General features: G+C 36.0%; 2 protein-coding genes across 2 annotated transcripts; one reads left to right on the top strand and one right to left on the bottom strand.

Annotated features, from left to right (window-relative positions):
• The first annotated feature begins 7699 nt into the window (after positions 1-7699).
• LOC133795379 (caffeoylshikimate esterase-like) lies at positions 7700-13123 on the top strand. Its single transcript, XM_062232831.1, has 8 exons — positions 7700-8284; positions 8430-8520; positions 8607-8639; positions 11087-11233; positions 11741-11871; positions 12057-12194; positions 12290-12388; positions 12500-13123. Exons 1-8 carry the CDS (start codon positions 8258-8260, stop codon positions 12890-12892), a joined length of 1059 nt encoding a protein of 352 aa, XP_062088815.1. The 5' UTR covers positions 7700-8257; the 3' UTR covers positions 12893-13123.
• A 202-nt stretch (positions 13124-13325) lies between these two features.
• On the bottom strand, positions 13326-17516 carry LOC133795375 (UDP-glucuronic acid decarboxylase 2-like). Its single transcript, XM_062232827.1, has 7 exons — positions 16750-17516; positions 16472-16614; positions 15939-16018; positions 15541-15624; positions 15356-15430; positions 14487-14579; positions 13326-14014 (listed from the first exon to the last, which is right to left on the bottom strand). The coding sequence occupies exons 1-7, from the start codon at positions 17364-17366 to the stop codon at positions 13796-13798; spliced, it is 1311 nt and encodes a 436-aa protein (XP_062088811.1). The 5' UTR covers positions 17367-17516; the 3' UTR covers positions 13326-13795.
• Between the last annotated feature and the right edge of the window lie 5666 nt (positions 17517-23182).

The raw sequence follows: 23182 nt of genomic DNA, 5'->3' as shown, positions 1-23182 counted from the left end.
TAATTTACAAAAATTCCACCTAATAAAACTATAGAGAATTTCGGCTATGGCTATTAAAATTTAAATTTTGTGACTTATTTTTATGCCACATGTATACTTCTTAGACTACCAAATAACATGTGTGCATAATTTAATTAAAAACTTAAAACTATACACTAATTTAATCATATGCTAAAAAAATCTCATAAATTACTAGCTATAATAATTATAATTTATCTTAATTATAATTATTTCTAAGTCATAAGATCATACCATAAAATATATAATTTAATCCTAAAGCAATCTTGTTAATTTCCACCGCTAAAATTAAACTATAAACTATAATAAAAACTAATCTATGGTTATATTTAAGGAGCTTATAAGAAAATAATAACCTTGGTTATTACATAGACACAAACTATAAACCAAATAGATTGGGGTAAATTGATCTAAGGCCTCATTTGGTTGAGGAAAATTAATCCACTTCAATTCGGTTAGAAATTAAAGCATTGGATGATATTCCAATGGAATGGCTTTTCCACCATTTTGGTGGAGTGATTCTTCTGCCCAAAACAAATTGAAAGGTCATTTCATTGCACAATAACAAAAATTATATATTGTTTTACTCATGTTAAATTTTATTCCATTCCATTGTTATTCCTATTCTTATTTATATTCTCATATTCTCATTTCTACATTTTCATTACTTCCAACCACATGTATCCTATGGTTTGATTCCATTCCACACAAGGAGACTTCTAAAAATAGAAGTGTATTCCTCTTGGACTAAAGATAATGCTTTCCATACACCAACCTTGAGATAAAGTGAGTTCATTTTCTCTCCAGAAATAAGCCAGAAGCAATCTCGACCTTCCGCGTTATAGGGAGACACAATGACAAGAACAATTAGTAAGAAGGGCACAAGTCACAAACTCCCCTCCATACCCTTCTCGCATGAACCACACGTCGTGTAAGTTTGCACCCACCATCAAAATGAGAAGAACATCACTACGAAAGTTTGGGGCAAGAATCCATCACAAAATGGAGTTCCATGAGAAGAACACTAGCAAAAACCTACAACTAGTGAAAGGGTCCATCTCGCGTCACTAGATAACATTGCAGGGAAGCACAAGAACTCTCGCGAGAAGAGGTGAACAATATATAGTATCTTGAAGCACGCTTCAACTAACATGCCTCTTCCTCAGGAGCGTGCCTATTATCCAGAAACATGCCTCTGACACATAATGCTGCCCTATAAACGTCTATCATATAGTAAAAGTAGTTGACCAAACTGTACTTATTTTTGTCTTATTAAATGCAAAGCCTAGATGACTTTTTTGTAAGTAGTAAGACACCCCCTCTATAAATAGGAGTGGAAAACCTCCACAGGGAGAGGAGGAGGCTGAAAGCTTGTTAAAGAAGAACATTCTTCAATGATAATAGTTTGACTCTAAAATTCTCCTTGAGTTTTTCCCTAAGTTGTAATCTCATCTTCTACCTCATCTCTAAAGAAATCTTCCTAAACCATTTTTCTCAAATGATTCACTTCACAAAAACATAGGTAACGAAAATCAAGCATTAACAATTATAACTAAAATAAAACATTTTTTTAAGCAAAGGAGCAAATTAAAAGGAAAAAGAAATTAAAGACTTGAATTCTCATATATTTAATCATATGAGTTATCCTTGATCTCATGCTACTTACTATATGATAATGTATAATATTTAGTTGCTCCCCCCCCCCCCCCCAACAACTTTAAAAAAAAGAACTTAATGATTTTTTTTTTACATTTTAGTCCTTTTGATATAATGTTCTATATTTATACCTCTGCTAAATTCTAGATTCGTCATTGGGTTATTTCCTTACTAGATATTATACAAACATATTGCTTCACAGTTATATGTAATAGCTTCACTAACAAATCAATTATATGCGAACAACATATCACGCAATAAGGTTGCCAAAAAATAGTTACAACAATAACTGACCACTTCTACAAAAAGAGACCCTAAAAGGGCCCTCCAGGGGTGATATGAAATGTTTTTCACGTTACCATTGTGCGGGTCATAATAGCTAATGTTGTTAAAAATATCCATTTTTCAAGTCCCCCAAAGAGGGACTTAAAAACATATTCACGTCCCCCAGGGGTCGAAGTGAAATGGGGGACATGAAAACTCTCTTTTTAACGTTTTTTTTTCATAATTTAATTAATTTAATTTTTTTATTAAATTATTTAGTTAATAAAATTTAAAATTAAATGTTCTTTTATTATAAAAAAAAATGATTCATGTCTCCCTCTAGGAGACGTGAAAAATGGTCAGAGTTAGAAAAAAATACATATAACGTCCCATAAGACAGTTCATGTCACCCCAAACAAGACATGAATAAAATATTTTTCATGTCACTCCAAGCAAGACATGAAAATGTGCCCTGGAATGTCCTTTTTGTAGTAGTAGATGTAAGTGTGTAGCTATTTCTCTTAATCTTCATTTATCATGGACCAACTATTAAAACAACCCTATCATAAGCCACAAACAACAAAGCAGTACCAAAAAGCGCGAGCAAACAACAACACATGTCAATAGATCTAGCATAACACGATATACAAGTCAAAGCCATTGTTGTTATAGAAGACCCAACTATCCAAGATAGTGGGTATAATGGAAAATACCAAGGCTAATTACAACCAAATCCCACAAAGAACAAAAAAATTTAAGACAAAAATGAAAAATCCAAACCAAACATAAAACATCATAACTAAAAATCAAATAAGCCAAAGAGCACACCCAAAATAAGTGGTGGACTCTGTGATAACTAGGGGTGTGCAAAAATTATCCAATTCAATTAGAACCGACCGCCAAAAATTGGATATCCAATTATGATTGGATCAGATCGGATCAGATTTTGAATATCCAAATTGGATCAGATCGGTTGTTGGATGATATATGCAAAAATCCAATAAAACCAAACCGATCCAATTATATATATTTTTAAAATATATTTATTTATTTAGGATTATGCTTATAATTTATGTTGTATTTTTATGGTGTTGTATCATTTTGAACAAATTAGTCTTTCTGTTTATAATATTATGAATTATTTGAACAAATTAAGCTAAATGATTTTAAAAAAAATATTGGATGGATCCAATCCCATCCAATACATAACCAATGGAACATCCAATGGATAAACCTTATCCAATCCAATGGATAATTGGATCAAATCGAATTGATTGAGACAAGTTAATTGGATTTGATCGGTTATAAAAATTCAACATCCAATGGACAATTAGATCAGATCGAATAGGCCTAAAAATATTGGATATGATCCAATGAACACCCCTCGTGATAACAATCAAGCCTCCCATTTGTTAGCTAATAAGCACCCCCAACAAATCTTAGAGGAAAGAAGACCCCATTATAGCGAGTCGTTGAAGCTTGGACTCTAGAAGACCCCTATGTCACCTAATCATAAACCAGATATGGAAAATTGTTGCCATCCACTAGACTATGAAATAAAAAGGAAGAATTAAACCCCACGAGACGAAGAGGACCACAAGAGGAGGAGAAAGACTCAACACCATGTGAGAGCACACATGCAGTGGAGGCAATCCCCTTTTGGCCAAAGCCCACAGTAACATATGAAGGTGTCAATGGTGTCGTTGGTCGAGAGGAAAAGAATGAAAAATAAAAAAACCTTAGTTTTCTATGAGGGAGGAAAAGAGGCTCATGCCTAAATTTATTAATAACAATAAATGACATGAAAATATATTATAAATTGTTATAATAACTCAGAATAAATATAGAAATTAGCTGCGCAATAAGAAACTAGAAAATTAATCTTGGGTAGAGTAAATGGATGTTTTATTTTAGTTAAACTACTATTATAATATATATCATCTTTTTATGTATTTGTTGATGCCATCTTTCGTCAACTTAGATATGAAGAGCACTAAACACAGATATAGAAAAATAAAATGATTCAAATGATTTTTATGTGGTTCAGTAGTTAAAATTTGTCTAGTCCACGAGTCACTATTATTACTCTCACTACTCTCTCAAAGCTTTTTCAAAAAGCAATTTGGCAGAGTATTCTCGAATCAGACCAGGCTATTTATAGACCTGGTCATGAGAATATCTTCCTCTGATTCCGGAAAGTTACAATCAATCATATTAATTTGAAATAAATATAATAAATTCCTTGATTACATAATATCACATGACAATAGGGATTTAATATATGATAATAACGAATCCTTACGGAATACGTATTTTGTAACAACATTCCTACGTGCAAAACGCGTCGCTGAGCTCAATCACATTGCTGACGTGCTTTCAAGACCTTCTAGCTCACCGTTCCAGGTATAACCTCCTCCTTAACTAGTATTTTGTCGAGTACGTTCCTCGGAGAAGGTCGATGCCTTGAACGATGCGACTCATGCTCGAGTGCTAGTAATAGATCTGTAGGCAGACTAGAGTGCCGATAGTGGATTTGGAACCAGTTAATAATTCACACAAGTGTTTTGCTAGTATTCGTATACACGAGCTTAACTATTTCGAGCCGACATTTCGAGGCTATTTCTTTCATTCTCGAAATTTGGGTGTAAAAGTATTTTTTTAGTTTTACTTGCACACTTTTTTGAGTGATTTACACAACATAATGAGGTTGCAAATAATTTTATTATATAATAAACCTCATCTTATATAAACATGATTGAATAAAAAAATGAATTATAATGTAATGTTTTAGTGTATATTTATCATTATTCTATTATATATGAATTGACGAAAACCATAAAACCTCCATCAACAATACTAATTTAAAAATTTATGAGATTCAGTCCTACAACAAAATGACGAAAATTTTGCAAAGATAACTAGATGTTGGGGAAGGCTTATATCATTCCCTTCATATAATGGACTCAAATGGTGGATGGAATTGAATTAACTTGCTCAACATAAACTCTAATAATCCAACAAATTTAATTAAGTGGTGTTGGTTTTTGGTGGGTGATGATTAATAACTTGCTATAATTATACTAGAGAGATAGACGCAAGCTTTTCAATCATTAAATATATGTTGAGTTTCTCCTCAACTTTATTTCAATGTACAAACCTACCCCAATTTGTATTTTCACTTATTTGAAGAAAAACAAAAGTAATTAACATGAATAATAGATTAAGGTTTAAAGCAGCTACGCACTTTTTGCTGCCAACCAACATTTATTTTAAGTGAAGCCAATATAGCTATAGTTTGATAGTCAATATAATTGCATTATTGACGATTAATTATTGCATGCATGTCTATTGATTCGGGAACGACTATTAAATTTTTAATAAATTTAAAATTATTTGAGTATAATGTGTTATATTTTTCGGCATATATGATAAATATTTATTGGACTCCAAAAATACGAGCTGAATTACTTAGCACGGGGTACAACTAACAGACAATCGTATGAAGAAAGTGTACAAAGTATCGCTCGTTAACTGTGGAGTGAGCAACTCGAGTCAACTTGACAGCTTACGACAACTCGATAGTTTCCAGATCGCTTCTCGCGTCAGCAACTTAGTTCGAGAAAACCATTGCCCGGATCGCCTTCATGAAACTCTGAACATGACCTGTGTCAGTTCAGGTTAGTCCTACAGCACCCAGCTCGAAGAATGTGTTCAGCTCGCGGAAGCTTGGTTATGAAGCACAGTGAATGATCCCAAAAGACTCGGATATTCTTAACACGCCTCATAAATGCTCATATTTTATTATGCATTTATTACCCGATATAACAAATATAAATTTAATAGACAATCATGAATTTATGTAATTGGGAAGTTATCTGAATTTATAAATCACCATATTAATATACGGTTACCCAAAACTGTCAATGAGAACCTCCTATAAATACAAGAGGAATGGACATAAAAAAAGATGATCGACTTCTGTATGCAAAACTCTGCTGAAATTATCATAAACAATTTCCTCAAAAGTTCTAAATAGATAAATATGAGTGATTTGTGGACTACGTACGAGTGCTTCGTCAAATAATTTTCAGAATAACAATCATAGATTATATGTATACAGTATGTCATTCATTGTTTGAAAAACATTTGTTATGAGGTACTTTACCTCAAGTAGCCAGAATTACCTTACATAGAAGCAAAAAAAGCAAACTCGCATGAGATTTAAGTACTAAAAGATATTCAGCTAATCTTAAAGAGGCGTGCTCGCAGGATCAAGCACACTGTCTTCTTGGAAGTTGCAATCTGCTTAGTTCAACGAGCAGGAAATACACAAATTTTTTGACTAGTCAAACAAACTCTTCAATTGTGACCAACGACTCAAAACGTCTATGACTTTAATCAGATTTTTATACAAGTGTTATCATCAATGTTGTAATTGTTCATTTATTAGAATTATATCTTGTAACATACATCTTAATTATTGAATTTATTGTAATGTTCACCTATGAACTTATGAATAGGCTAATCAAACTCTTTTCAAAGGTTATTCACAAGTTATACTCTAAGTGGACGTAAGCTCAATAAGCTAGACCACTGGTACTCTAGTGTTCTTTACATCCTCGCATATTTTACTCTAGTAATCATTATTTTATTTAAGTGCTCCTAGTGGTGTTGTTAACACAAATTCTCCAACAACAATCTATGTAAAGATATATTAGGATAATCAGTAACAAACAACAATAACTATTTTATTGTGCAACAAGTATAGAGAAATCCCTTACAAGTAATATTATCACGATATTGCTTCATAAATCAAATTTAACAATGTTAAGTAATACACTTTAGTTAATTATTAGTTGGTTAATCAGCTGTGTCTGTTATGTATTTTCTCGTTCTTTTCTTGTTCTTGGCATGATGTGATGTTAGTATGAGAAAATGCGAAGATTTTGTTGTGTGGTAGCAGTTTTGTATTTTTTTATTTTCTGAAAAGTGATATCTGTGATATTTAGTTTGTTCTTTATGAAGTTAAAATGTACCAATAAAAAAGTTATTGTTATAGACCTTATAACGTCCTAAACAATCATCGCTCACGGTCTCACTTAATATATATAAATCTAATCTTTAATTAATTAACTAACAAGCAATTGTGTTTATTATAGTCTTAGCAGGGTTTTGTTAATTTTTTAATAAATTTTGAATAATTTATGATGCTAAAATTAGAGTTTAAACATTTTATTATCTGTGTGACTAATATTTTATACACATAGAAAAAAAAACATTTTGAATCATAATTTGGGTACCATAAATTATTTATAATTTCTTAAAAATTCATAAAAAAATTACTATGATTACAAAGAACACAATCATTAAAAAATAAAATTGAGACGTTCCAGACTACCAATAAATATAACCATCGGCACAACCATAAGGTAAAAATAGACTTAGTCTGATACAAAAATCAATAGTATTTGTTGAAACTAAAGTAATAATAAATATAATTTTTCATATAAATTCTTTATGTATACATATCCATATAAAACAAAGCTTACTTTGAAGTGGCAAGTGTGAATCAATTACGTCCCTTACTTTGTGTCAAAGGTTAAAATAAGGCGTGGTACATCCGTACTGTACATACATCCTTATTATTAAAAATAATAATGATATATAAATATTGTATTTACTAGCCGAGGAGAGCTGGTATATGTGATGCGAAGAAAGTATATAATATAATGGCACACGAGTCAAGTACATATAATGTATTTTTCTTTATATTTGAATTGTATGTGACTTGAGAAGAAAAAAGGAAAAAAAAAAAAAAAGAAGGTAGGGAAACCATATATATCGGGAATTGTGAGGTGGAGCTAGAGGAATGGAGCGGTGAGGACACAACTCAGAAGAAGATTAGAAATCAGAATATAACAACAATAACAACTCTGCCCTCCTCTGTTTTTCTGCTATATCATATCATATTGGTATGGGCACCTTTCCATTTGAGCATCTTCATCATCTCCTTACTTTTGTTTTCTGGCTTTTCAATCCCAACTTCCCAAATCCCAACCCATTAAACATATAATTCCTCTCTCTCTCTCTCTCTCTCTGAATCCTTTCTTTCTTTCTTTTCTGAACAGTGATCTCTGTGTCTGCTCTCATATTTGCCCCAACAAAACGGTCCATGTTAAAGTAACTCAGTATCGCCTGTGAGAGATCATTCTCTTTCCTTAGCTAGTTAGATATCTTCCCACCCACTACTCCTTTCCTTGTCCGGTTTCTCTGTTTTCTTCTTCTTATTTTCTTACTCTTTTCCCATTATATTAGAAAGATGAACATAGAGGTTGAATACCAAGAAGTAAGTTATTCTATTAATTTAATGTTTTTTTTTTTGGTATTTTTATTGTTCTGCTACACAATATATATATATATATATGTATATATATGATCATCCATGTTGTTATTTTTGTGGTTTCCTAATGGGGTTTTTTCATGGGGAGAAGGATTACATTAGGAACTCAAGAGGAGTACAGCTCTTCACTTGCAGATGGTTACCTTTTTCATCTCCAAAAGCTCTTGTTTTTCTCTGTCACGGTATCTGTCTTTCTCTCTCTCTCTCTCTCTCTCTGTCTTAGGTAAGGTTGTTGAGCAAGCATTCAGGGTGGGTTTGCACTTTGCAGGTTACGGCATGGAGTGCAGTGGATTCATGAGAGGTAATAAATACACCTTATTTAATGACTTAGTTTCTTCTTTCACTTCACTTTTTTCCATGTGTTCTCTTTCTTTTTTTGAAGACAATACTATATTTCTTCTCCTCCCTCTTCTTACTTATTCCATCTAAATTTTACTAGATGGTCTTAAATCTTTTTTAAAGTTGCATTTTCTTCTTTTGGATACACTACTAGTGCCAGAGGGATTAATTAACATGATATATACACAATGAATACATTATTATCAATTGTATGCTACAACAAATACATACATAGGTGGACCTTAGATCCAAGTTTTGCTCATCTTATTTCCTATCTTCATATATGTGATTGTGCATAATGGTATCAAAACAAAGATGGGTCAGTCGTACTCTTGCATTATCATATATTTCTTTTTCAACAACTTTTTCTGTCTTGGTTTTCCATTTTTATATATCAACTTCAACCCACATACACCATACCTATAAAACAAAAAATCTATAAATTAATTACAAAATAACACTAGAGACTTCATTACTGTATATACGTTCGTACAGTCGCTCACAAGCTCCTTGTGATTCTAAATAACCAAAGCTAATACCTTGGTTCCCTTTTTTATTACACTTGACCATTTGTTATATGGGTTCGCCAAATGTGTTTAGTTAGGTGAACTCTCCATTATTTTCGTTTACTTTTCTACGGCCACAATGTACCTATGATTTGACAAGGGTTCATTTATTGATGTAGCCTTGAAGAATTCGATCCAGCCCCAGCTCCTCTTTCTTTTAAATTTTTAATGCAAGCCTCTTCTTTATTATTCCACATTTCTTTCAAGTTTCAACCACAGCTTCCATCCTTCTAAATATCATGGAATAATACATATTTATATAAATTTAGCTTTAATAATAGAATTCAAGGTTTGTATCTTTGCTAATCAGACAAGATTACAAGAGAAGATTTTTGGCTTATAGCAAATTTTACAAAAACAATGAATAAGGCTGGGTATTCACATTTGAACATATTAGAGAAGATAAAGTTGACTTCTTTTCTGGGATATTGTTCCTCCTCTTCATTATATATGAATATAATTGTAGGGGAATTCTCTAATAGGACTTCATTTTAAGCCCTATCGGTAGGGCTTTCAGTGTTCTCAACTCGTGAATAGTTTCTTGTGCGATTTTTTTTATGACCATATATATTGTAGCTATTTAAAGTATCTTACAAATTTTCATAAAATTTCGAATAGTTTATAGTACCGAAAACTAAATTTGAACATGTTGTTGCACGCGTAACTATTTTATTTTTTATGCACGTGGAAAACAACATATTTGAACCTAGTTTTCAGTACTCTAAACTATTCAGAATATTCTAAAATTTGCAGGATACTCTAAATAGCTACAATATACACATTCATAAAAAAATCGCATTGAAAACTGTTCACAGGTCAAGAACACTGAGAGCCCTACCGATAAAGCTTAAAGTAAAACCCAATAGAAAAATTATAATATATTTGTATATATATTATGCTTTATCTACTTCTGAAAAGTGACCTCACAGAGAATTATCATATACACTCTAGTCGTCTCATACTTTATCTTTTTCAAATTAATTTTATGATATGGTGCAATCACTTAGCAATCGGATAGCCTTAGTGATTGTAACAACTGCTCTATCTGCCTTTATTAATTTTAATAAGCACATCTACAACAAGTCAATATTGTTACTTCAATAAATGCTACAATTTTATTTACCGTATTGTCATTTATTATTATAATTTAGTAATTGGCAAAGTATATATCATTTTTTATTTTATTTTTTAATGATAAATTTCCTTAAGTACATAATTTAGATAATAAAAAAAATTAAATTTTGTATGTTGTCAATAAATACTAAATGAATTATTAATTTACATATTGGAACACAATTACAAATATTAAAATAAATATAGTATTAATTCATTTTTTTTACTAAATTTGAATAGGTGATAGTCTAAAGTCTTTCAATACAAGTTGATAATGACATATACACACACAAGATACGTAATTAAAATACATATCCTCAAAATATCCAAACATTAAAAATATGTGAGATACAATCTTGATTTCGATTAGTTGATCTAATATTTTTGCCTGGTTCGATCTGTCCTCATAGGCCAACTGCCCACTGGTTTCGTTTTCAAATGTATTTGTCACAGGGGCCTATACTTCTTAGTGAACAATAATAGAACTGTCATTATATGTGGACCATTTTCTGAGATAGGAAAAAATGTGTTTGCTGGGTTTGGTTTGGGTTGACCAAAAGCATCAACTAATAAAAGTAACAAAACCAAAATACTCTCTACTTAAGCAACCGGAAAGCCTTAGTTGTTGAGCTGTTAGTTGATCGAGTTAGTTTTAGTTGGTACAATGATAAATTAAGGCAATGATTTTTATTTTAAAATTAGGTAATGAAATTATTTAATTATATTACAGGTTGTGGGATCAAACTCGCTTGTGCGGGATTTGCAGTGTTTGGTATCGATTATGAGGGTCACGGACGGTCGAGAGGGGCCAGGTGTTACATCAAGAAGTTTGACAACATCATTGACGATTGCAATGATTTTTTCAAATCAATTTGTGGTATGTGCCTGTATGAGTATGGTATAATTTTACGGTTGGTACTTCAAAAGGAGCCCTACCGGTAGGGTATTTTTGTGTTCTCAACTTGTGAATAGTACATAATTTTTTTGTGACTATATATATTGTAGTTATTTAGAGCATCCTGCAAATTTTCAGAAAATTCCGAATAATTTACAGTGCCGAAAAATAGTATAAAAACAGGTTGTTGCACGTATGACTAATTTTTGTATGCGCGTGGAAAATATCATGTATGAACTTAGTTTTCGGCACTGTAAATTATTTAGAATTTTTTAAAATTTGCAAAATACTCTAAATAACTATAATATATATGGTCATAAAAAAATCGTGCCGAAAACTGTTTACACATTAAGAACACAACCGGTAAGACTCTTTTGAAAACCCTACCAAACAAATTTCCACTATTATTTTATTTGATTTTTTGGGTTAAGTCAACATTATAAAAGATCTTTAAGAAAAAAAAATATTGAATGATGACGTGGCTTGCAGCAACGGAAGAATACAGGGACAAGGGTAGGTTCTTGTACGGTGAGTCCATGGGAGGAGCTGTGGCCCTTTTACTTCACAAGAAGGATACTTCTTTTTGGAATGGTGCTGTGCTTGTTGCTCCCATGTGTAAGGTAACAGCACATTCTAGTTAGTCTTCACGAGTTTGGGCTAGTTTACTTTATTATACTCTATTGAATAAATATCAAGAAAATACACCTTTAGTAGCCAATGCTTTTTGTAGAAAAATATTTCGGTTTAATGCGAATGTCGTTGTGGGTTTAACTTTAAAATTTGGATTGTGTTCGTTTGTTGTTAGATATCGGAGAAAGTGAAGCCACATCCTTTGGTGGTGAATGTACTGACTAAGGTGGAAGAGATTATACCAAAATGGAAGATAGTTCCCACTAAGGACGTAATTGATTCAGCTTTCAAGGACCCTATCAAGCGTGAAGAGGTTAAATTCGCTGAAACATATTAACAACATCATTACTACGTACCTTTAGTCAACACTTCTTCCTTACTCAAACTATTATTGGTTAATTAGTGCAGATAAGGAGCAACAAACTCATCTACCAAGACAAGCCTAGGCTGAAAACAGCCCTAGAAATGCTCAGAACGAGTATGAGCCTTGAAGATAGTTTACACGAGGTATAATCCACATTTTAATCCATGTTACGGGAAGTTGTTAAACAACATCGTTTAAGCGCTATTATTAGATTGGAATATGTAGTATTAACTCTCTTTTTTTCCCCATTGCAGGTAATGATGCCATTCTTCGTTTTACATGGGGAGGCAGACACGGTAACAGACCCGGAAGTGAGCAGAGCATTGTATGAGAAGGCTAGCAGCTTAGACAAGACCATGAAGTTGTACCCTGGAATGTGGCACGGTTTGACGTCCGGCGAGCCCGATGAGAACGTCGAGATTGTGTTCGCTGACATCATTACCTGGCTCGGTAAGCACACCAACGAACGAGATCATATCACTAGCATTCACCATCCTATTCCCGCGCTCAACCATGGCGTCGTGAGGTTCGCAACCACAGCCGCTGCGTTGCCAGAGAAAGTGAGCAGAAAGCCGCGGACGCATTCACCCGGAAGCTATTTGTGTGGATTGAAAGGCCGCCGCTTGCAGCATCACTCCTCTATGTAGCTCTTGTTGTATTGAGTATAGTAAACCCTGCTCTATAATCAGTATACGTGCGTTAGATATACTGGACTTAAATTGTCTTCCCAATGGAAAATGGGAGAGAAAGTAAAATAAGAAATTGGGTCTTTTAGATTGGATATATGTAGAAGTTTCGTTCGGTTCGAGCTAGTTTATGTGTAATATATTCGAGCTTCATCCAATCTTTGAGAAAATAACAGAGTAAATTGAACTAAACCTAAAGTTGAACAAACACTTAGCCAGGTTAGCATATATGTTTCACTCAAATGGAGTGGCAGATTGCGTAGGTGGGTGGGAACTTTAAAACAAAAAAGTTCAATACTTCCAAAGGCTACAGATTTATTTGGATTTGGGCACTACAGTCAAATTAAGATAAGCCCTTTCTAGAAAAAAAGAAAATAATAGGAAAACGAGTCAATTGAGAACCATGTAATAACTTTGTTTTTGTATTTTCGTTTTCGATTCAATCCCTCACAGACTTATTAACTACTACTGAAGTAAACAATGTTCTTTCATTCTGTTAGTTGGGCTTGAAGCTCAACTTTTATCCCCCATCTTTGTTCAAAAGCCAGAGTCGCTATACAGTAGGAAGAATGTGCAAGCTAAATACCATAACAAGGAATTTTAAAAATCAGAAAGCTCATCGTCTATTGAAGCTTAAAGAGGATAACTGAGACAAGGTTACAAAGATAGACATAAAACAAATGCCAAGTGGACCACCTAAGAGGATCTATTCCGAAAGAGAACGAATATAGCTGTGCTACCTCTTCTGCTGTTACTGTATCGTTTGGAAGTAGGGAAAAGCTAGGAGTACTCTTTTTCTAGTAAGTGAACAAATTTCTTTCCCGGGTACCACTTCCAAGTATAAATTTCCCTCAAACTTGGGGATTAAGCTGTTGTGGATGAACCACCTTCCTTGTGGTCACCAAAAATGCGTTGACGGAAGTCTTTGACCATAAGAGGAAGGCCCTTGCGAAGGGACACCTTTGGTTCCCAGCCCAATTGTTCTTTAGCCTTGGTAATGTCCGGTTTCCTTTTGTGGGGGTCATCCTCTGTGTTGGGCCTGTGCTCGATCTTTGCATCTGGGTCAATGGTTTCCTGGACAACCTGAGACGATGAACATAGAACGTGCTATTCAGATTTCAGGATATATAAGTTGTCGGAAAGTCCATGACAGGTATGTCTAAGTAGATGAAAAAAAAAACTAATAGTTTTATTGATAATTAAAACTACGAAAGTCAATGTTATTCTTCGTCTTAAACAGATCTTGCACCAATGCTTCTCATTAGATGCCAAAAAAAGAGGCTTATCTAGTAGTCGAGATAGTGTAGCACTACGTGCCTTGTATACAAGCTGTCGTATTGAATAAAAAATTAAGAACACAATACTCTTTGCCATTTGACTATATCTATCGTTGTTGGATCTGACACCGTCAACCAATATTATTATAATGAGAGATTAACTTGCTTGATGAATTTATATAATAAATATGCATCACTGATGAAAATGGAAGATTTATCACCAACTAAAGAAAGTGCAAAAAGCCAAATGACGAGACCTGGTCAAGTAATGCACTTACCTTGGCAAGTTCAAGCATGGTAAATTCACCCGGGTTTCCCAGATTGAAAGGTCCTACATGTTCTCCTTCCATGAGGCGCATAAGACCTTCCACCTATAATGACACATTTTAAAATTATGAGCTTGCAATATAACTAAGACAGAAAAATAAACATTGCTGGGTAAATTTCTTCCATAGGCAATTACAGAAAGAAGACAAGTGGAATCACTTTCTCAATTGTCTCTGCTTGGCCAGTCCTATTCTCTACAACATCCCAGTAATCAGAAGCCATCTGGTGCTCATCATCAATCGCATTAAAGGACCAATTACTTTCAGCACTAAATTAGAAATTAACCCAGGTTTATTTTCTAGAGGGAGAAAAAAAGAAGTCAGTTATTGAAAAAGACATCTATTTACTACCATTGGATAATAACTTTTAATGCAAACCAAAACGTGGCATCTATCAACCTAAGGGACATTAAATATACCAGGGCCACCTGTGCCTAATTGGTTTTGGCTCTATACTCACGTGGAATATACATCTCTGTAATAACTCTAGAGGAATAGATTTACGACAATGCAGGTTTAAAAACTGGCGCAGGTTGTAATGTGCCATGCACATGGAAGAAATATTATGAAATATGGTGTCAGAACCTCAAGAGAGTATCAAACTTGCGGTTCAATTCACCACTAGTAGCCAATAGCAATCTTATTCTTCAAACTAGAGGCGTTTTTTACAATTCATTAATCTTATCAAAAACCAAACATGATATAAAAAAATCAAACTGGGTTGGGAAAAAATATATATTAAAAGCAATTGAGGACCTGGCCGGGCACCAAACAGCAGAAATAGAAAAAGAAAGAAAGACACGTAAAGTTGTGTAACTTGCCAGATCAGAAACATATTGGAAACTCCTTGTTTGCTTTCCATCACCATAAACAGTCATAGGCTCCTTCCTCAAAGCCTGCAAAGGCACCAATAATTAACGGTTGATAAAGCATTAAAATATGTTAAGCACTCCTTTTGTTCCTCATTTAAATAGAAAACACGCATATAAGATTAATAATAATATACCTGGGCAACAAAATTACTAACAACACGACCATCATCAATGCACATTCTAGGTCCATACGTGTTAAAGATCCTGGCAATCCTAACCTGCACCAAAAGGAAAAGTAAATATTTATTTCTTCTTACCAAAAGAAAAACTTTTTTACATTCACGTGAAAGTGTGGAGTGCACATAGCACAATTTGTAGTATTGAATTTGCATTTCCCAGTTACATGGTCAGTAAAATAACTCACTTTTTGTTTAATTAATTAAATAATTAATTTTTTTTTTTGGAAATGTTAAAATAATTATTTCTCAAAAGTGAGTTTTTATTACTACACATAAAAGTTAAAAGCACTACTACACAAACTGAGCCCATGTATAAATTCATATCATAAAACAAAATATTAACTAAAACTAACTTCAACTTCAGCGCCTCTGTGATAGTCCATGGTCAACGTTTCGGCCGTACGTTTGCCCTCATCGTAACAACTTCGGACACCTGTCAAACATACACAAACTCTGTCAGTTAACCGACGAGCACCTGTCTGTCTGTTAGTTCTACCAACTAAAATTACATAAATACCCACCCCTTTTCCGTACTTTTAAGCCCAGATATTTTCCTTTTCCTTTTTTACCCTGCCTAAGTGCGTTTAAACCGTCCGATAAGTGGACCCCGTCAATCACGGTTCTACACGTTGAGTGTTAAAAATCCGACCGGATCTAAAAGAGTTTGGCCGTGTGGGTCCCCGAGGACCGACCCGCCGGAGAAAGACGAAGCTCCCCCCGTAAACCCCGTTTGAACCACTAAAACATCACGGGGGCTTCCCAGACGCAGGTAAACAGGAAAAGGTACTCAAATACTAACGTGCGCCGTGGCCGCCCTTAGAGTAACTAATTCTATCCCCCGTAGTTTAAAATTAAAAAAAAATGGAGAGAAAGAGACGAAACTGACCAATGGGATTGACGTTTCCCCAGTAAGTTTCAACCTGAGGGTGTTGTAGAGGATCACCGTATACCTCACTGGTGCTCGTTAGCAGAAACCTGGCACCCACCCGCTTCGCTAACCCGAGCATATTCAGAGTACCCACCACATTAGTCTTGTGAAAACAAGAATTAAGGATTTTCCAAATAAAAAAGAAAGGAAAAAAAAAGCCATTTCCGAATCTCAGAGAAACAGATTTGAATTTAAACAGAAATATGAAAATATTGATATGATTAAATGTGCAAAAGGATATAATAGTCTTGACGGGGTTGAACTTGTAATGGACAGGGGAGGCCGGGCAAGCCAGGTGATAGATCTGGTCAACCTCGAGGAGAAGTGGCTCAACGACGTCGTGTCGGATCAGCTCGAATCTGGGGTTCCCGAAATGGTGCATCACGTTCTCTTTCCTTCCTGTGAAAAAATTATCAACGACAATCACGCTGTCACCACGCTCCATCAGACGGTCCACCAGGTGCGACCCGACGAAACCTGCTCCACCGGTGACCACGATCCGTTTCCCCTTTCTCTTCAGGCCCAACGGAATCTTCCCGCCGGAATTCCAGCTCTGAATCCCGAAACGGCGCTCGTTGTACACCGGGCGATGACTCAAGTGGCTCGATTCGAGCTCGGCCGGGAACGAATCAAAGATCGCGGAGCTATACCTTTGGGGAGCTTGGTTGGACGGGAGTAATGTGAACCCCAGAGTCGCGATAGCAATGCCGATGAGGACGAATATCAACCTTTGTTCGCGGAGGATGTAGCGAATCGGACGGGTCACGGCTAACCATGGCTTGGGGGGCTTGGGCGAGTAGGTATCGGCCACCGGTTGGGTCTCATGACCCCTGAAAGTAAGCGCCGAACTCATTGAAACCCTTGTCTTCTTCGGTGAAACGTTTCGATTCGGAAGATTTTGGGGTTTCGAGACTCGGTTTATTTCTTTTTATTTTCCTCCCTCAAATTACTGAGTGACTCGGGGTTCAACTCGAGAGAGGATCATATACAAATGAAAGAGCTCAAAGATATTTGTGTATATATAGGAGTAGGGGAAGAGGAGAAAGGTGCAGTGGGTAAATAATAATGTAAAATAAACCTGGAACTCACTCTCGGCGCGTGGTTTTAAATTTGGATTTTATTACCAAATTTGCCCTGGGCTGTATTCATTTAAAGAAAAAGAAATGTCAAATAATTCAAACGAGAGAAATTTGTCCATTTAGGCTAATTAAAATAATTAATATTTTTGTTGCCACAGAAAAAAAATATATATATATATATATTTTTGTAAGTTGGGAAGGGAAGGGGGGCGGCGTTTGACACACTCATTAAACTAAAACCCTTTCAATATCTTCCCCAGTTGGCTATTTTGACTTGGCAATATGCCATTCTTGTATGCTTCCGTTGGGGTCTAAATCAAATCCTTCTGGTGCATTAGTCTCGATGTGACCTTACCCTATTGTATAATAAGCTCACGAAGCCCCATCAATGATGTTACATTTTATTCGTGTTCTTATGAAGCAAAAAAATGTTTATGAACCAAACACAACCACCATTTCTTTTAATGGATTTCATCAACGATTTCACCGTATCACAGTTTTATTGCTCATTATAATTTGTTACTTTGCTTTACATAATTCAAATTAAGGGTACATAATACATTAACGATGTAGTTGAGGTCATATATTCAATGATCATTATTGAATTGGGTACTGGCATTTGGATTTTGCTTGGCTGTTTCTACATTTGATGCTCTTACCAACCAGCTGAGTTTTTATTTTGTAATTTATTAACACAAACCAATAATATAACATGTACTATATTGTTTTCTTTTTTGGGGTCTTATGTGTAATACAATAATCCATATTTATCGAAACTCTTTTTAAGGAAACGCTCTGATGTTATAAGAATGATTAAGCAGAATCAATATTTAATAATATATGGGGGCATGTGTCTTTTGTGAACCTCTTCTACTTTTTTTAATTTTCCAAATATGAGGGATAGTTCACCTTAAATTTAAACATAAATTCAGTGAACAAGAAATATAGCAGTACCTCCCCTAACTCACTTGTGAGAGTACTCTTATAGAACCTTTACAAATAAATTTCTTGTAAGTAAAATAATTGACGGTTAAGGATGAATAATTCAGCTTGTAATAATTTGTATATAAATTAGAAATTTTAGCATAAATACTCCTATGTGTTTACTTTGTTTAGTAATTCAGTCTTTAAGAAAAAAAAACTAATAGTATAGTCTTAAAGTTTTATAAGTAGTATTAATTAATTCCTTATTATTTCCTTTTTTCACAAAATTTTTAGTTTTTGAAATTTTATGTAAAAATATATGAATGTGTATAATACTTTTTTTTTTTAAAAAGACAAAATTATTCATAACTGTTATCCCTCAAAATTCAAGAGATGGTGTGACAAATGAGAAAGCGGCATGTGGGCATCATAAGTCATGGAAAAACGATAAAGTATTGAAAAAAGACTGATGAACAAAAATGGATAGGTCCAGGACCTATAAGGAAGTCGACCAAACCTAAACCTCCTAAGGGTGGTCGGCCTGGCCCTAGCCCCTAGGGGTGGTCGACATGGCATGCTCAAGGACTGGATGAGATGGTCGGCCCACCCTATTCTTCATAGGGTGGTCGGCCTAAACTCTCAAATACACTTCGCTGGATAAAGTTCACGCTTGTTCAAGCTAAAATCAGCAAGCCTAGCACCCAGAAGATCAACAGGCCTAACACCAAGAAGATCAATAGGCCTAGCACCCAGAGGGTCATTAGGCCTAGCACCCAAGCTCTAAAGGGTCATCGGGCCTAGCTCCTAAGTCTCATAGACCAATCGAGACTTAGCATTTTCCCCAAGGTTTCAATCGTGCATCATCAACCACGATCCAGAGAAACGACTAGAAGGCTGACGATCTCATAATCATGGGAAGGTGGACACGTATCTCCACTACCCAATGATTGTGTACCAAACCACATCCCCCAGTCTTGCTGAACATGTAACAACTCTTGGGTACTATAAATAAAGGACCCATGGCTTCATAAAAGGGGACGATTCTGGGAAAATTATTTTTGAGGGAGGAGAAAGTCTAGGCAAATTTGTGACGAGTGAACTCTTCAGTTCATCTTTGTAATTGTCAATCGAGTGATTCAATACTAAAAACTAAGTGGATTAGGTTATTACTGTTGATCAGAACAAGGTTGAACTACTATAAATTTATGTGTGTTTGCTTAGATATTCGTACTCTGTAGTATATTTATATTTATCTGGTTCAAAAGGTGTCGTATACGTACATACGACTGTTGGCTAACTTCACAGGTCAACATTTTGGTGCTTTCGTTGAGAGTACGAAACCAAGAAACACACTTTCATCAGTTTTACGATGCCTCCAAAACCAAGCCAGACGAAGAAGACGGCTCCCAGGGATTCCACCACTCAGGATCCCATCAATCCCATTAACGAACCTTAGGTGGAGGTTGGAGATCAGCTTGATGCGGAAGATCCACAGGATGCTCACCAGGAGGATATGGGGAAATTTCTGGTGAAGCAGGAGGCATTTGCTACATAAATTGCCCTCCAGAGGGCGACTATGGAACGACAATGGCGGGAGATAGATGAACAGGTCTAGAGGATGATCCAGAGGGAGCAGGAAGCTGACCGGAGGCACCAGGAGGCTGTTGTGGCCCTGGAGGTGGCTACCCAGTTAGCCCGAGCTAACGCTGAAGCTGCTGCTCAGGCGATGAGGGAGGCTCAAACCAAAGTAGCAGGGATGCAAGACAGCAGTAATAGGGAGTCCAAGGGAAGGAGTCGAACCCCAAGGAAACTCTCAGAGGAACTTTCCTAGAGACAGGATGAAGAGGCACAGTCCAAGACTGCCTCCTCCATGACTAAGAAGAATAACACTTCCTCTCGGAGTAAGAGTGTTACCAACTCGAAGGCCCCATCCCAGGGGGATAGATGAAATGACATAGGAGAGGAAGGTCAGACATCTGAAAGGCATGACAGGAATGGAAGTGGTTGCTCGAAGTCTCAAAGTCATGTAGGAGGAGAGGCTCAGGGATAGGATCGCACCAGCAAGAGCAAGGCAGACCTACCACCCCTACACCCTCAGTCTCGCAAGGGAAAGGAATCGATGAACAACACCAATACCATGTTCGATAGGCTCGGGAAAGATACACAACCTCAGGATCTGAGGGAAGTAATCAACAGAAGGACCAGCGCTCAAGAGGGGATGTCGAGGACGCTTATCCCATCTGGAGCAATGATCCCACTAGTAGTGCAAGCTCAGATAGATGCACTCACCACGGCTGTTCAGGGCCTGACAAAGAAACCTTCCGATATCGAGCTGGCTCATAGAAGTGGGAGTCTCTTCAGTGCCAAGATCCAAGTTGCTCAACCACCACCGAAGTATAAGACCTCGAAACTTCCAACATACACTGGGAAGGAGGACCCAGTGTGATACATTGGAAAGTTCGAGGATCAGATAGATTTACTCGGTGTGGAGCATGATTATAGGTGCAGGGTATTCCTTACCACTCTCTCTAACTCAGCTCGGGAATGGTATTGGAAATTCAAACCTGGATCCATCACTTCCTGGGAGAAATTCAGGAAGGAATTTTGCAAGGTCTTCAATGCTGGACGGATTCAACCAGTTTATGCCAATCAGCTAGCTTCCATCAAGCAAGGGAAGGATGAATCCATGAAGGACTACATCCAAAGATTCATGAGAGAAGAAAATCGAGCATCCACAGTAGGAGATGAAGGGAAGTCTGTTGCCATCTCGGCCGAAATAATTTATCGTAGTCCCTTGTGGGATAGCATCCACAGGAACCCCATCAACACCTTGCAGGAGTTCCTAGACCAAGCAGACAAATACATGAAGCTAGATGACGCTATCACGAAGGAAGACAAATCCAGAGTTCCGAAGGCAAAGGAGTCCACCACTGGAACCAGCGGCCATGGATGTAATGTCCCAAATTTCCTAATAAGGTTTAGGACCTTGATTAGGAGGCCGGGAGGGCCATAATTGATTTATTATGATATTTAATGATTATATGCATGTTTGTGTGAATTATATTATTATATGATGGTAAATGCATGCATATGGGTTCAATTTTAATTATAAGGGCATTTCGGTAATTTGGCCTGTTGAGGGCGTGATTGTGTATTTTCATGCATGTGGGTGAATTATAAATAATACCACATTATATGTGGATTGGTTCGAGCCATTCAGCATGAGACGATCATGGAAATGCAAGTTTTCGGTCTAGTCATAACGGGATCAAGTTCAGGGCTCGGGGTGAGTCTCGGGATGTTTAAATGATTAGAACGTTGCCAGGAATTAAAGGGTAACGGGATAAGAATTATTGGTATTTGAGAATATTGAGAATAACGAGAATTGGAGGGTGTTAATTATAATTAACGAAATAGGCGGGAAAGGACAATTTTACCCTTGTGAGTCTTTAGAAGCCTTTATTTAACCTAGGGGCAAAATGGTCTTTTCACCCCTAAGATTTATATCAACTCAAGGCTGTAGAAACCTTTAGACCAAAACAGAGCATCATCATCCTCATCTTTCTCCCTCACCCGTACACCATTTCTCCTATTTCTTCCTTTTGATTTTTGAAAGCCAATTTGAAGAAACAAGCTAGGAGATCAAAGGTGGGAGCTTAGAAACTTAGTTCAACCATTGAAGGAGGACCCAAAACCATCTTGAGGTAAGATTTCATCCTTGAATATAAGCAATACTATGTTTTTCTTGGTAGTTTTCAACTTATAGTTTTGATGTGGATAATTGGGAATTGAGGGATGTTTTTGTGTAAAATTGATTGGGTTTTGATGAGGGTGTGATATAGATGAAGTTTAGGGGTTGAATTGGATGTTTGGATGATGTTTGGGATTGATTTGGAGGGTTGGTTTCAAGAGAAATCGCAAGGAGGGAAAACCAGAAAGTTTCTGGTATGTGGTTGGCGCAGCAACACCATTTCAGGGCGCAGCAGCGCTAGGCAGGGCAGAGAGCTGGGCCTCTCTGACTTGGAAATAGCGCCTCAGTGCCATTTAATAGGGCTGCAGTGCTGGTCCATTTTCCAGCAAGCCTATTTTAGGGCTCGGAATGACCTTTAAGGCTCAGGGTTTGGTTCCTTTGCCCTATTTGAGTATATTAAGATTCCCGAGAGTGCGGGATTGATCCCGGGAGTGAGATTTTAGATTATAAGCCTTTTTATGATTTATTTTATTGATGGGATTCCATATTGGTTATGACTAGGTGACCGCTAAAGGACCAAAGGATTGATCGTTCTCAAGGGTCGTTCTTTTACTAATTCTTGCTCGAACCCGAGGTAAGAAAACTGCACCCCATGTGTGACATGCATGGTTATTCTTGATGCATGTTGGATGTTTAAATATGATGCATGTGGTGCACGAGAAACATGTGATTAGGGCATGCCGTGAATATTGAATATGAGATTGTTCAGAGCTTGAGCCTCTGTGTGTATGCATGATCTTAATTGTGCTAGTAATTGTTAAGTAAGCATGCTGAATGCCCTGTATTTGGATATTAGACATATGATATATGTTTGGTAGCATTGCTTACTTGTGCATGGCCCTGATCACTCAGATTTGGCATTGGTCGTGTGTTACCAACCTGGGAGCCAGTAACGGCATAAGCGTCATGAATGCA

This window comes from Humulus lupulus, chromosome 1 (genome assembly GCF_963169125.1).
Source record: "Humulus lupulus chromosome 1, drHumLupu1.1, whole genome shotgun sequence".
Classification (NCBI taxonomy): Eukaryota; Viridiplantae; Streptophyta; class Magnoliopsida; order Rosales; family Cannabaceae; genus Humulus; species Humulus lupulus.
Note: the sequence above shows the minus strand (reverse complement) of the source record. Positions and strands in the feature narration are given on the sequence as shown.

Coding starts and splice junctions, on each gene's coding strand:
- LOC133795375 (XM_062232827.1), bottom strand. CDS start 17,366: ATGAGTTCGGCGCTTACTTTCAGGGGTCATGAGACCCAACCGGTGGCC. Junction 16,615..16,749: donor CCCGTCAAGACTATTATATC/CTTTTGCACATT, acceptor TTTTCACAAGAC/TAATGTGGTGGGTACTCTGA. Junction 16,019..16,471: donor GGGAAACGTCAATCCCATTG/GTCAGTTTCGTC, acceptor TATGTTTGACAG/GTGTCCGAAGTTGTTACGAT.
- LOC133795379 (XM_062232831.1), top strand. CDS start 8,258: ATGAACATAGAGGTTGAATACCAAGAA. Junction 12,195..12,289: donor ACCCTATCAAGCGTGAAGAG/GTTAAATTCGCT, acceptor TAATTAGTGCAG/ATAAGGAGCAACAAACTCAT. Junction 12,389..12,499: donor TTGAAGATAGTTTACACGAG/GTATAATCCACA, acceptor TCCCCATTGCAG/GTAATGATGCCATTCTTCGT.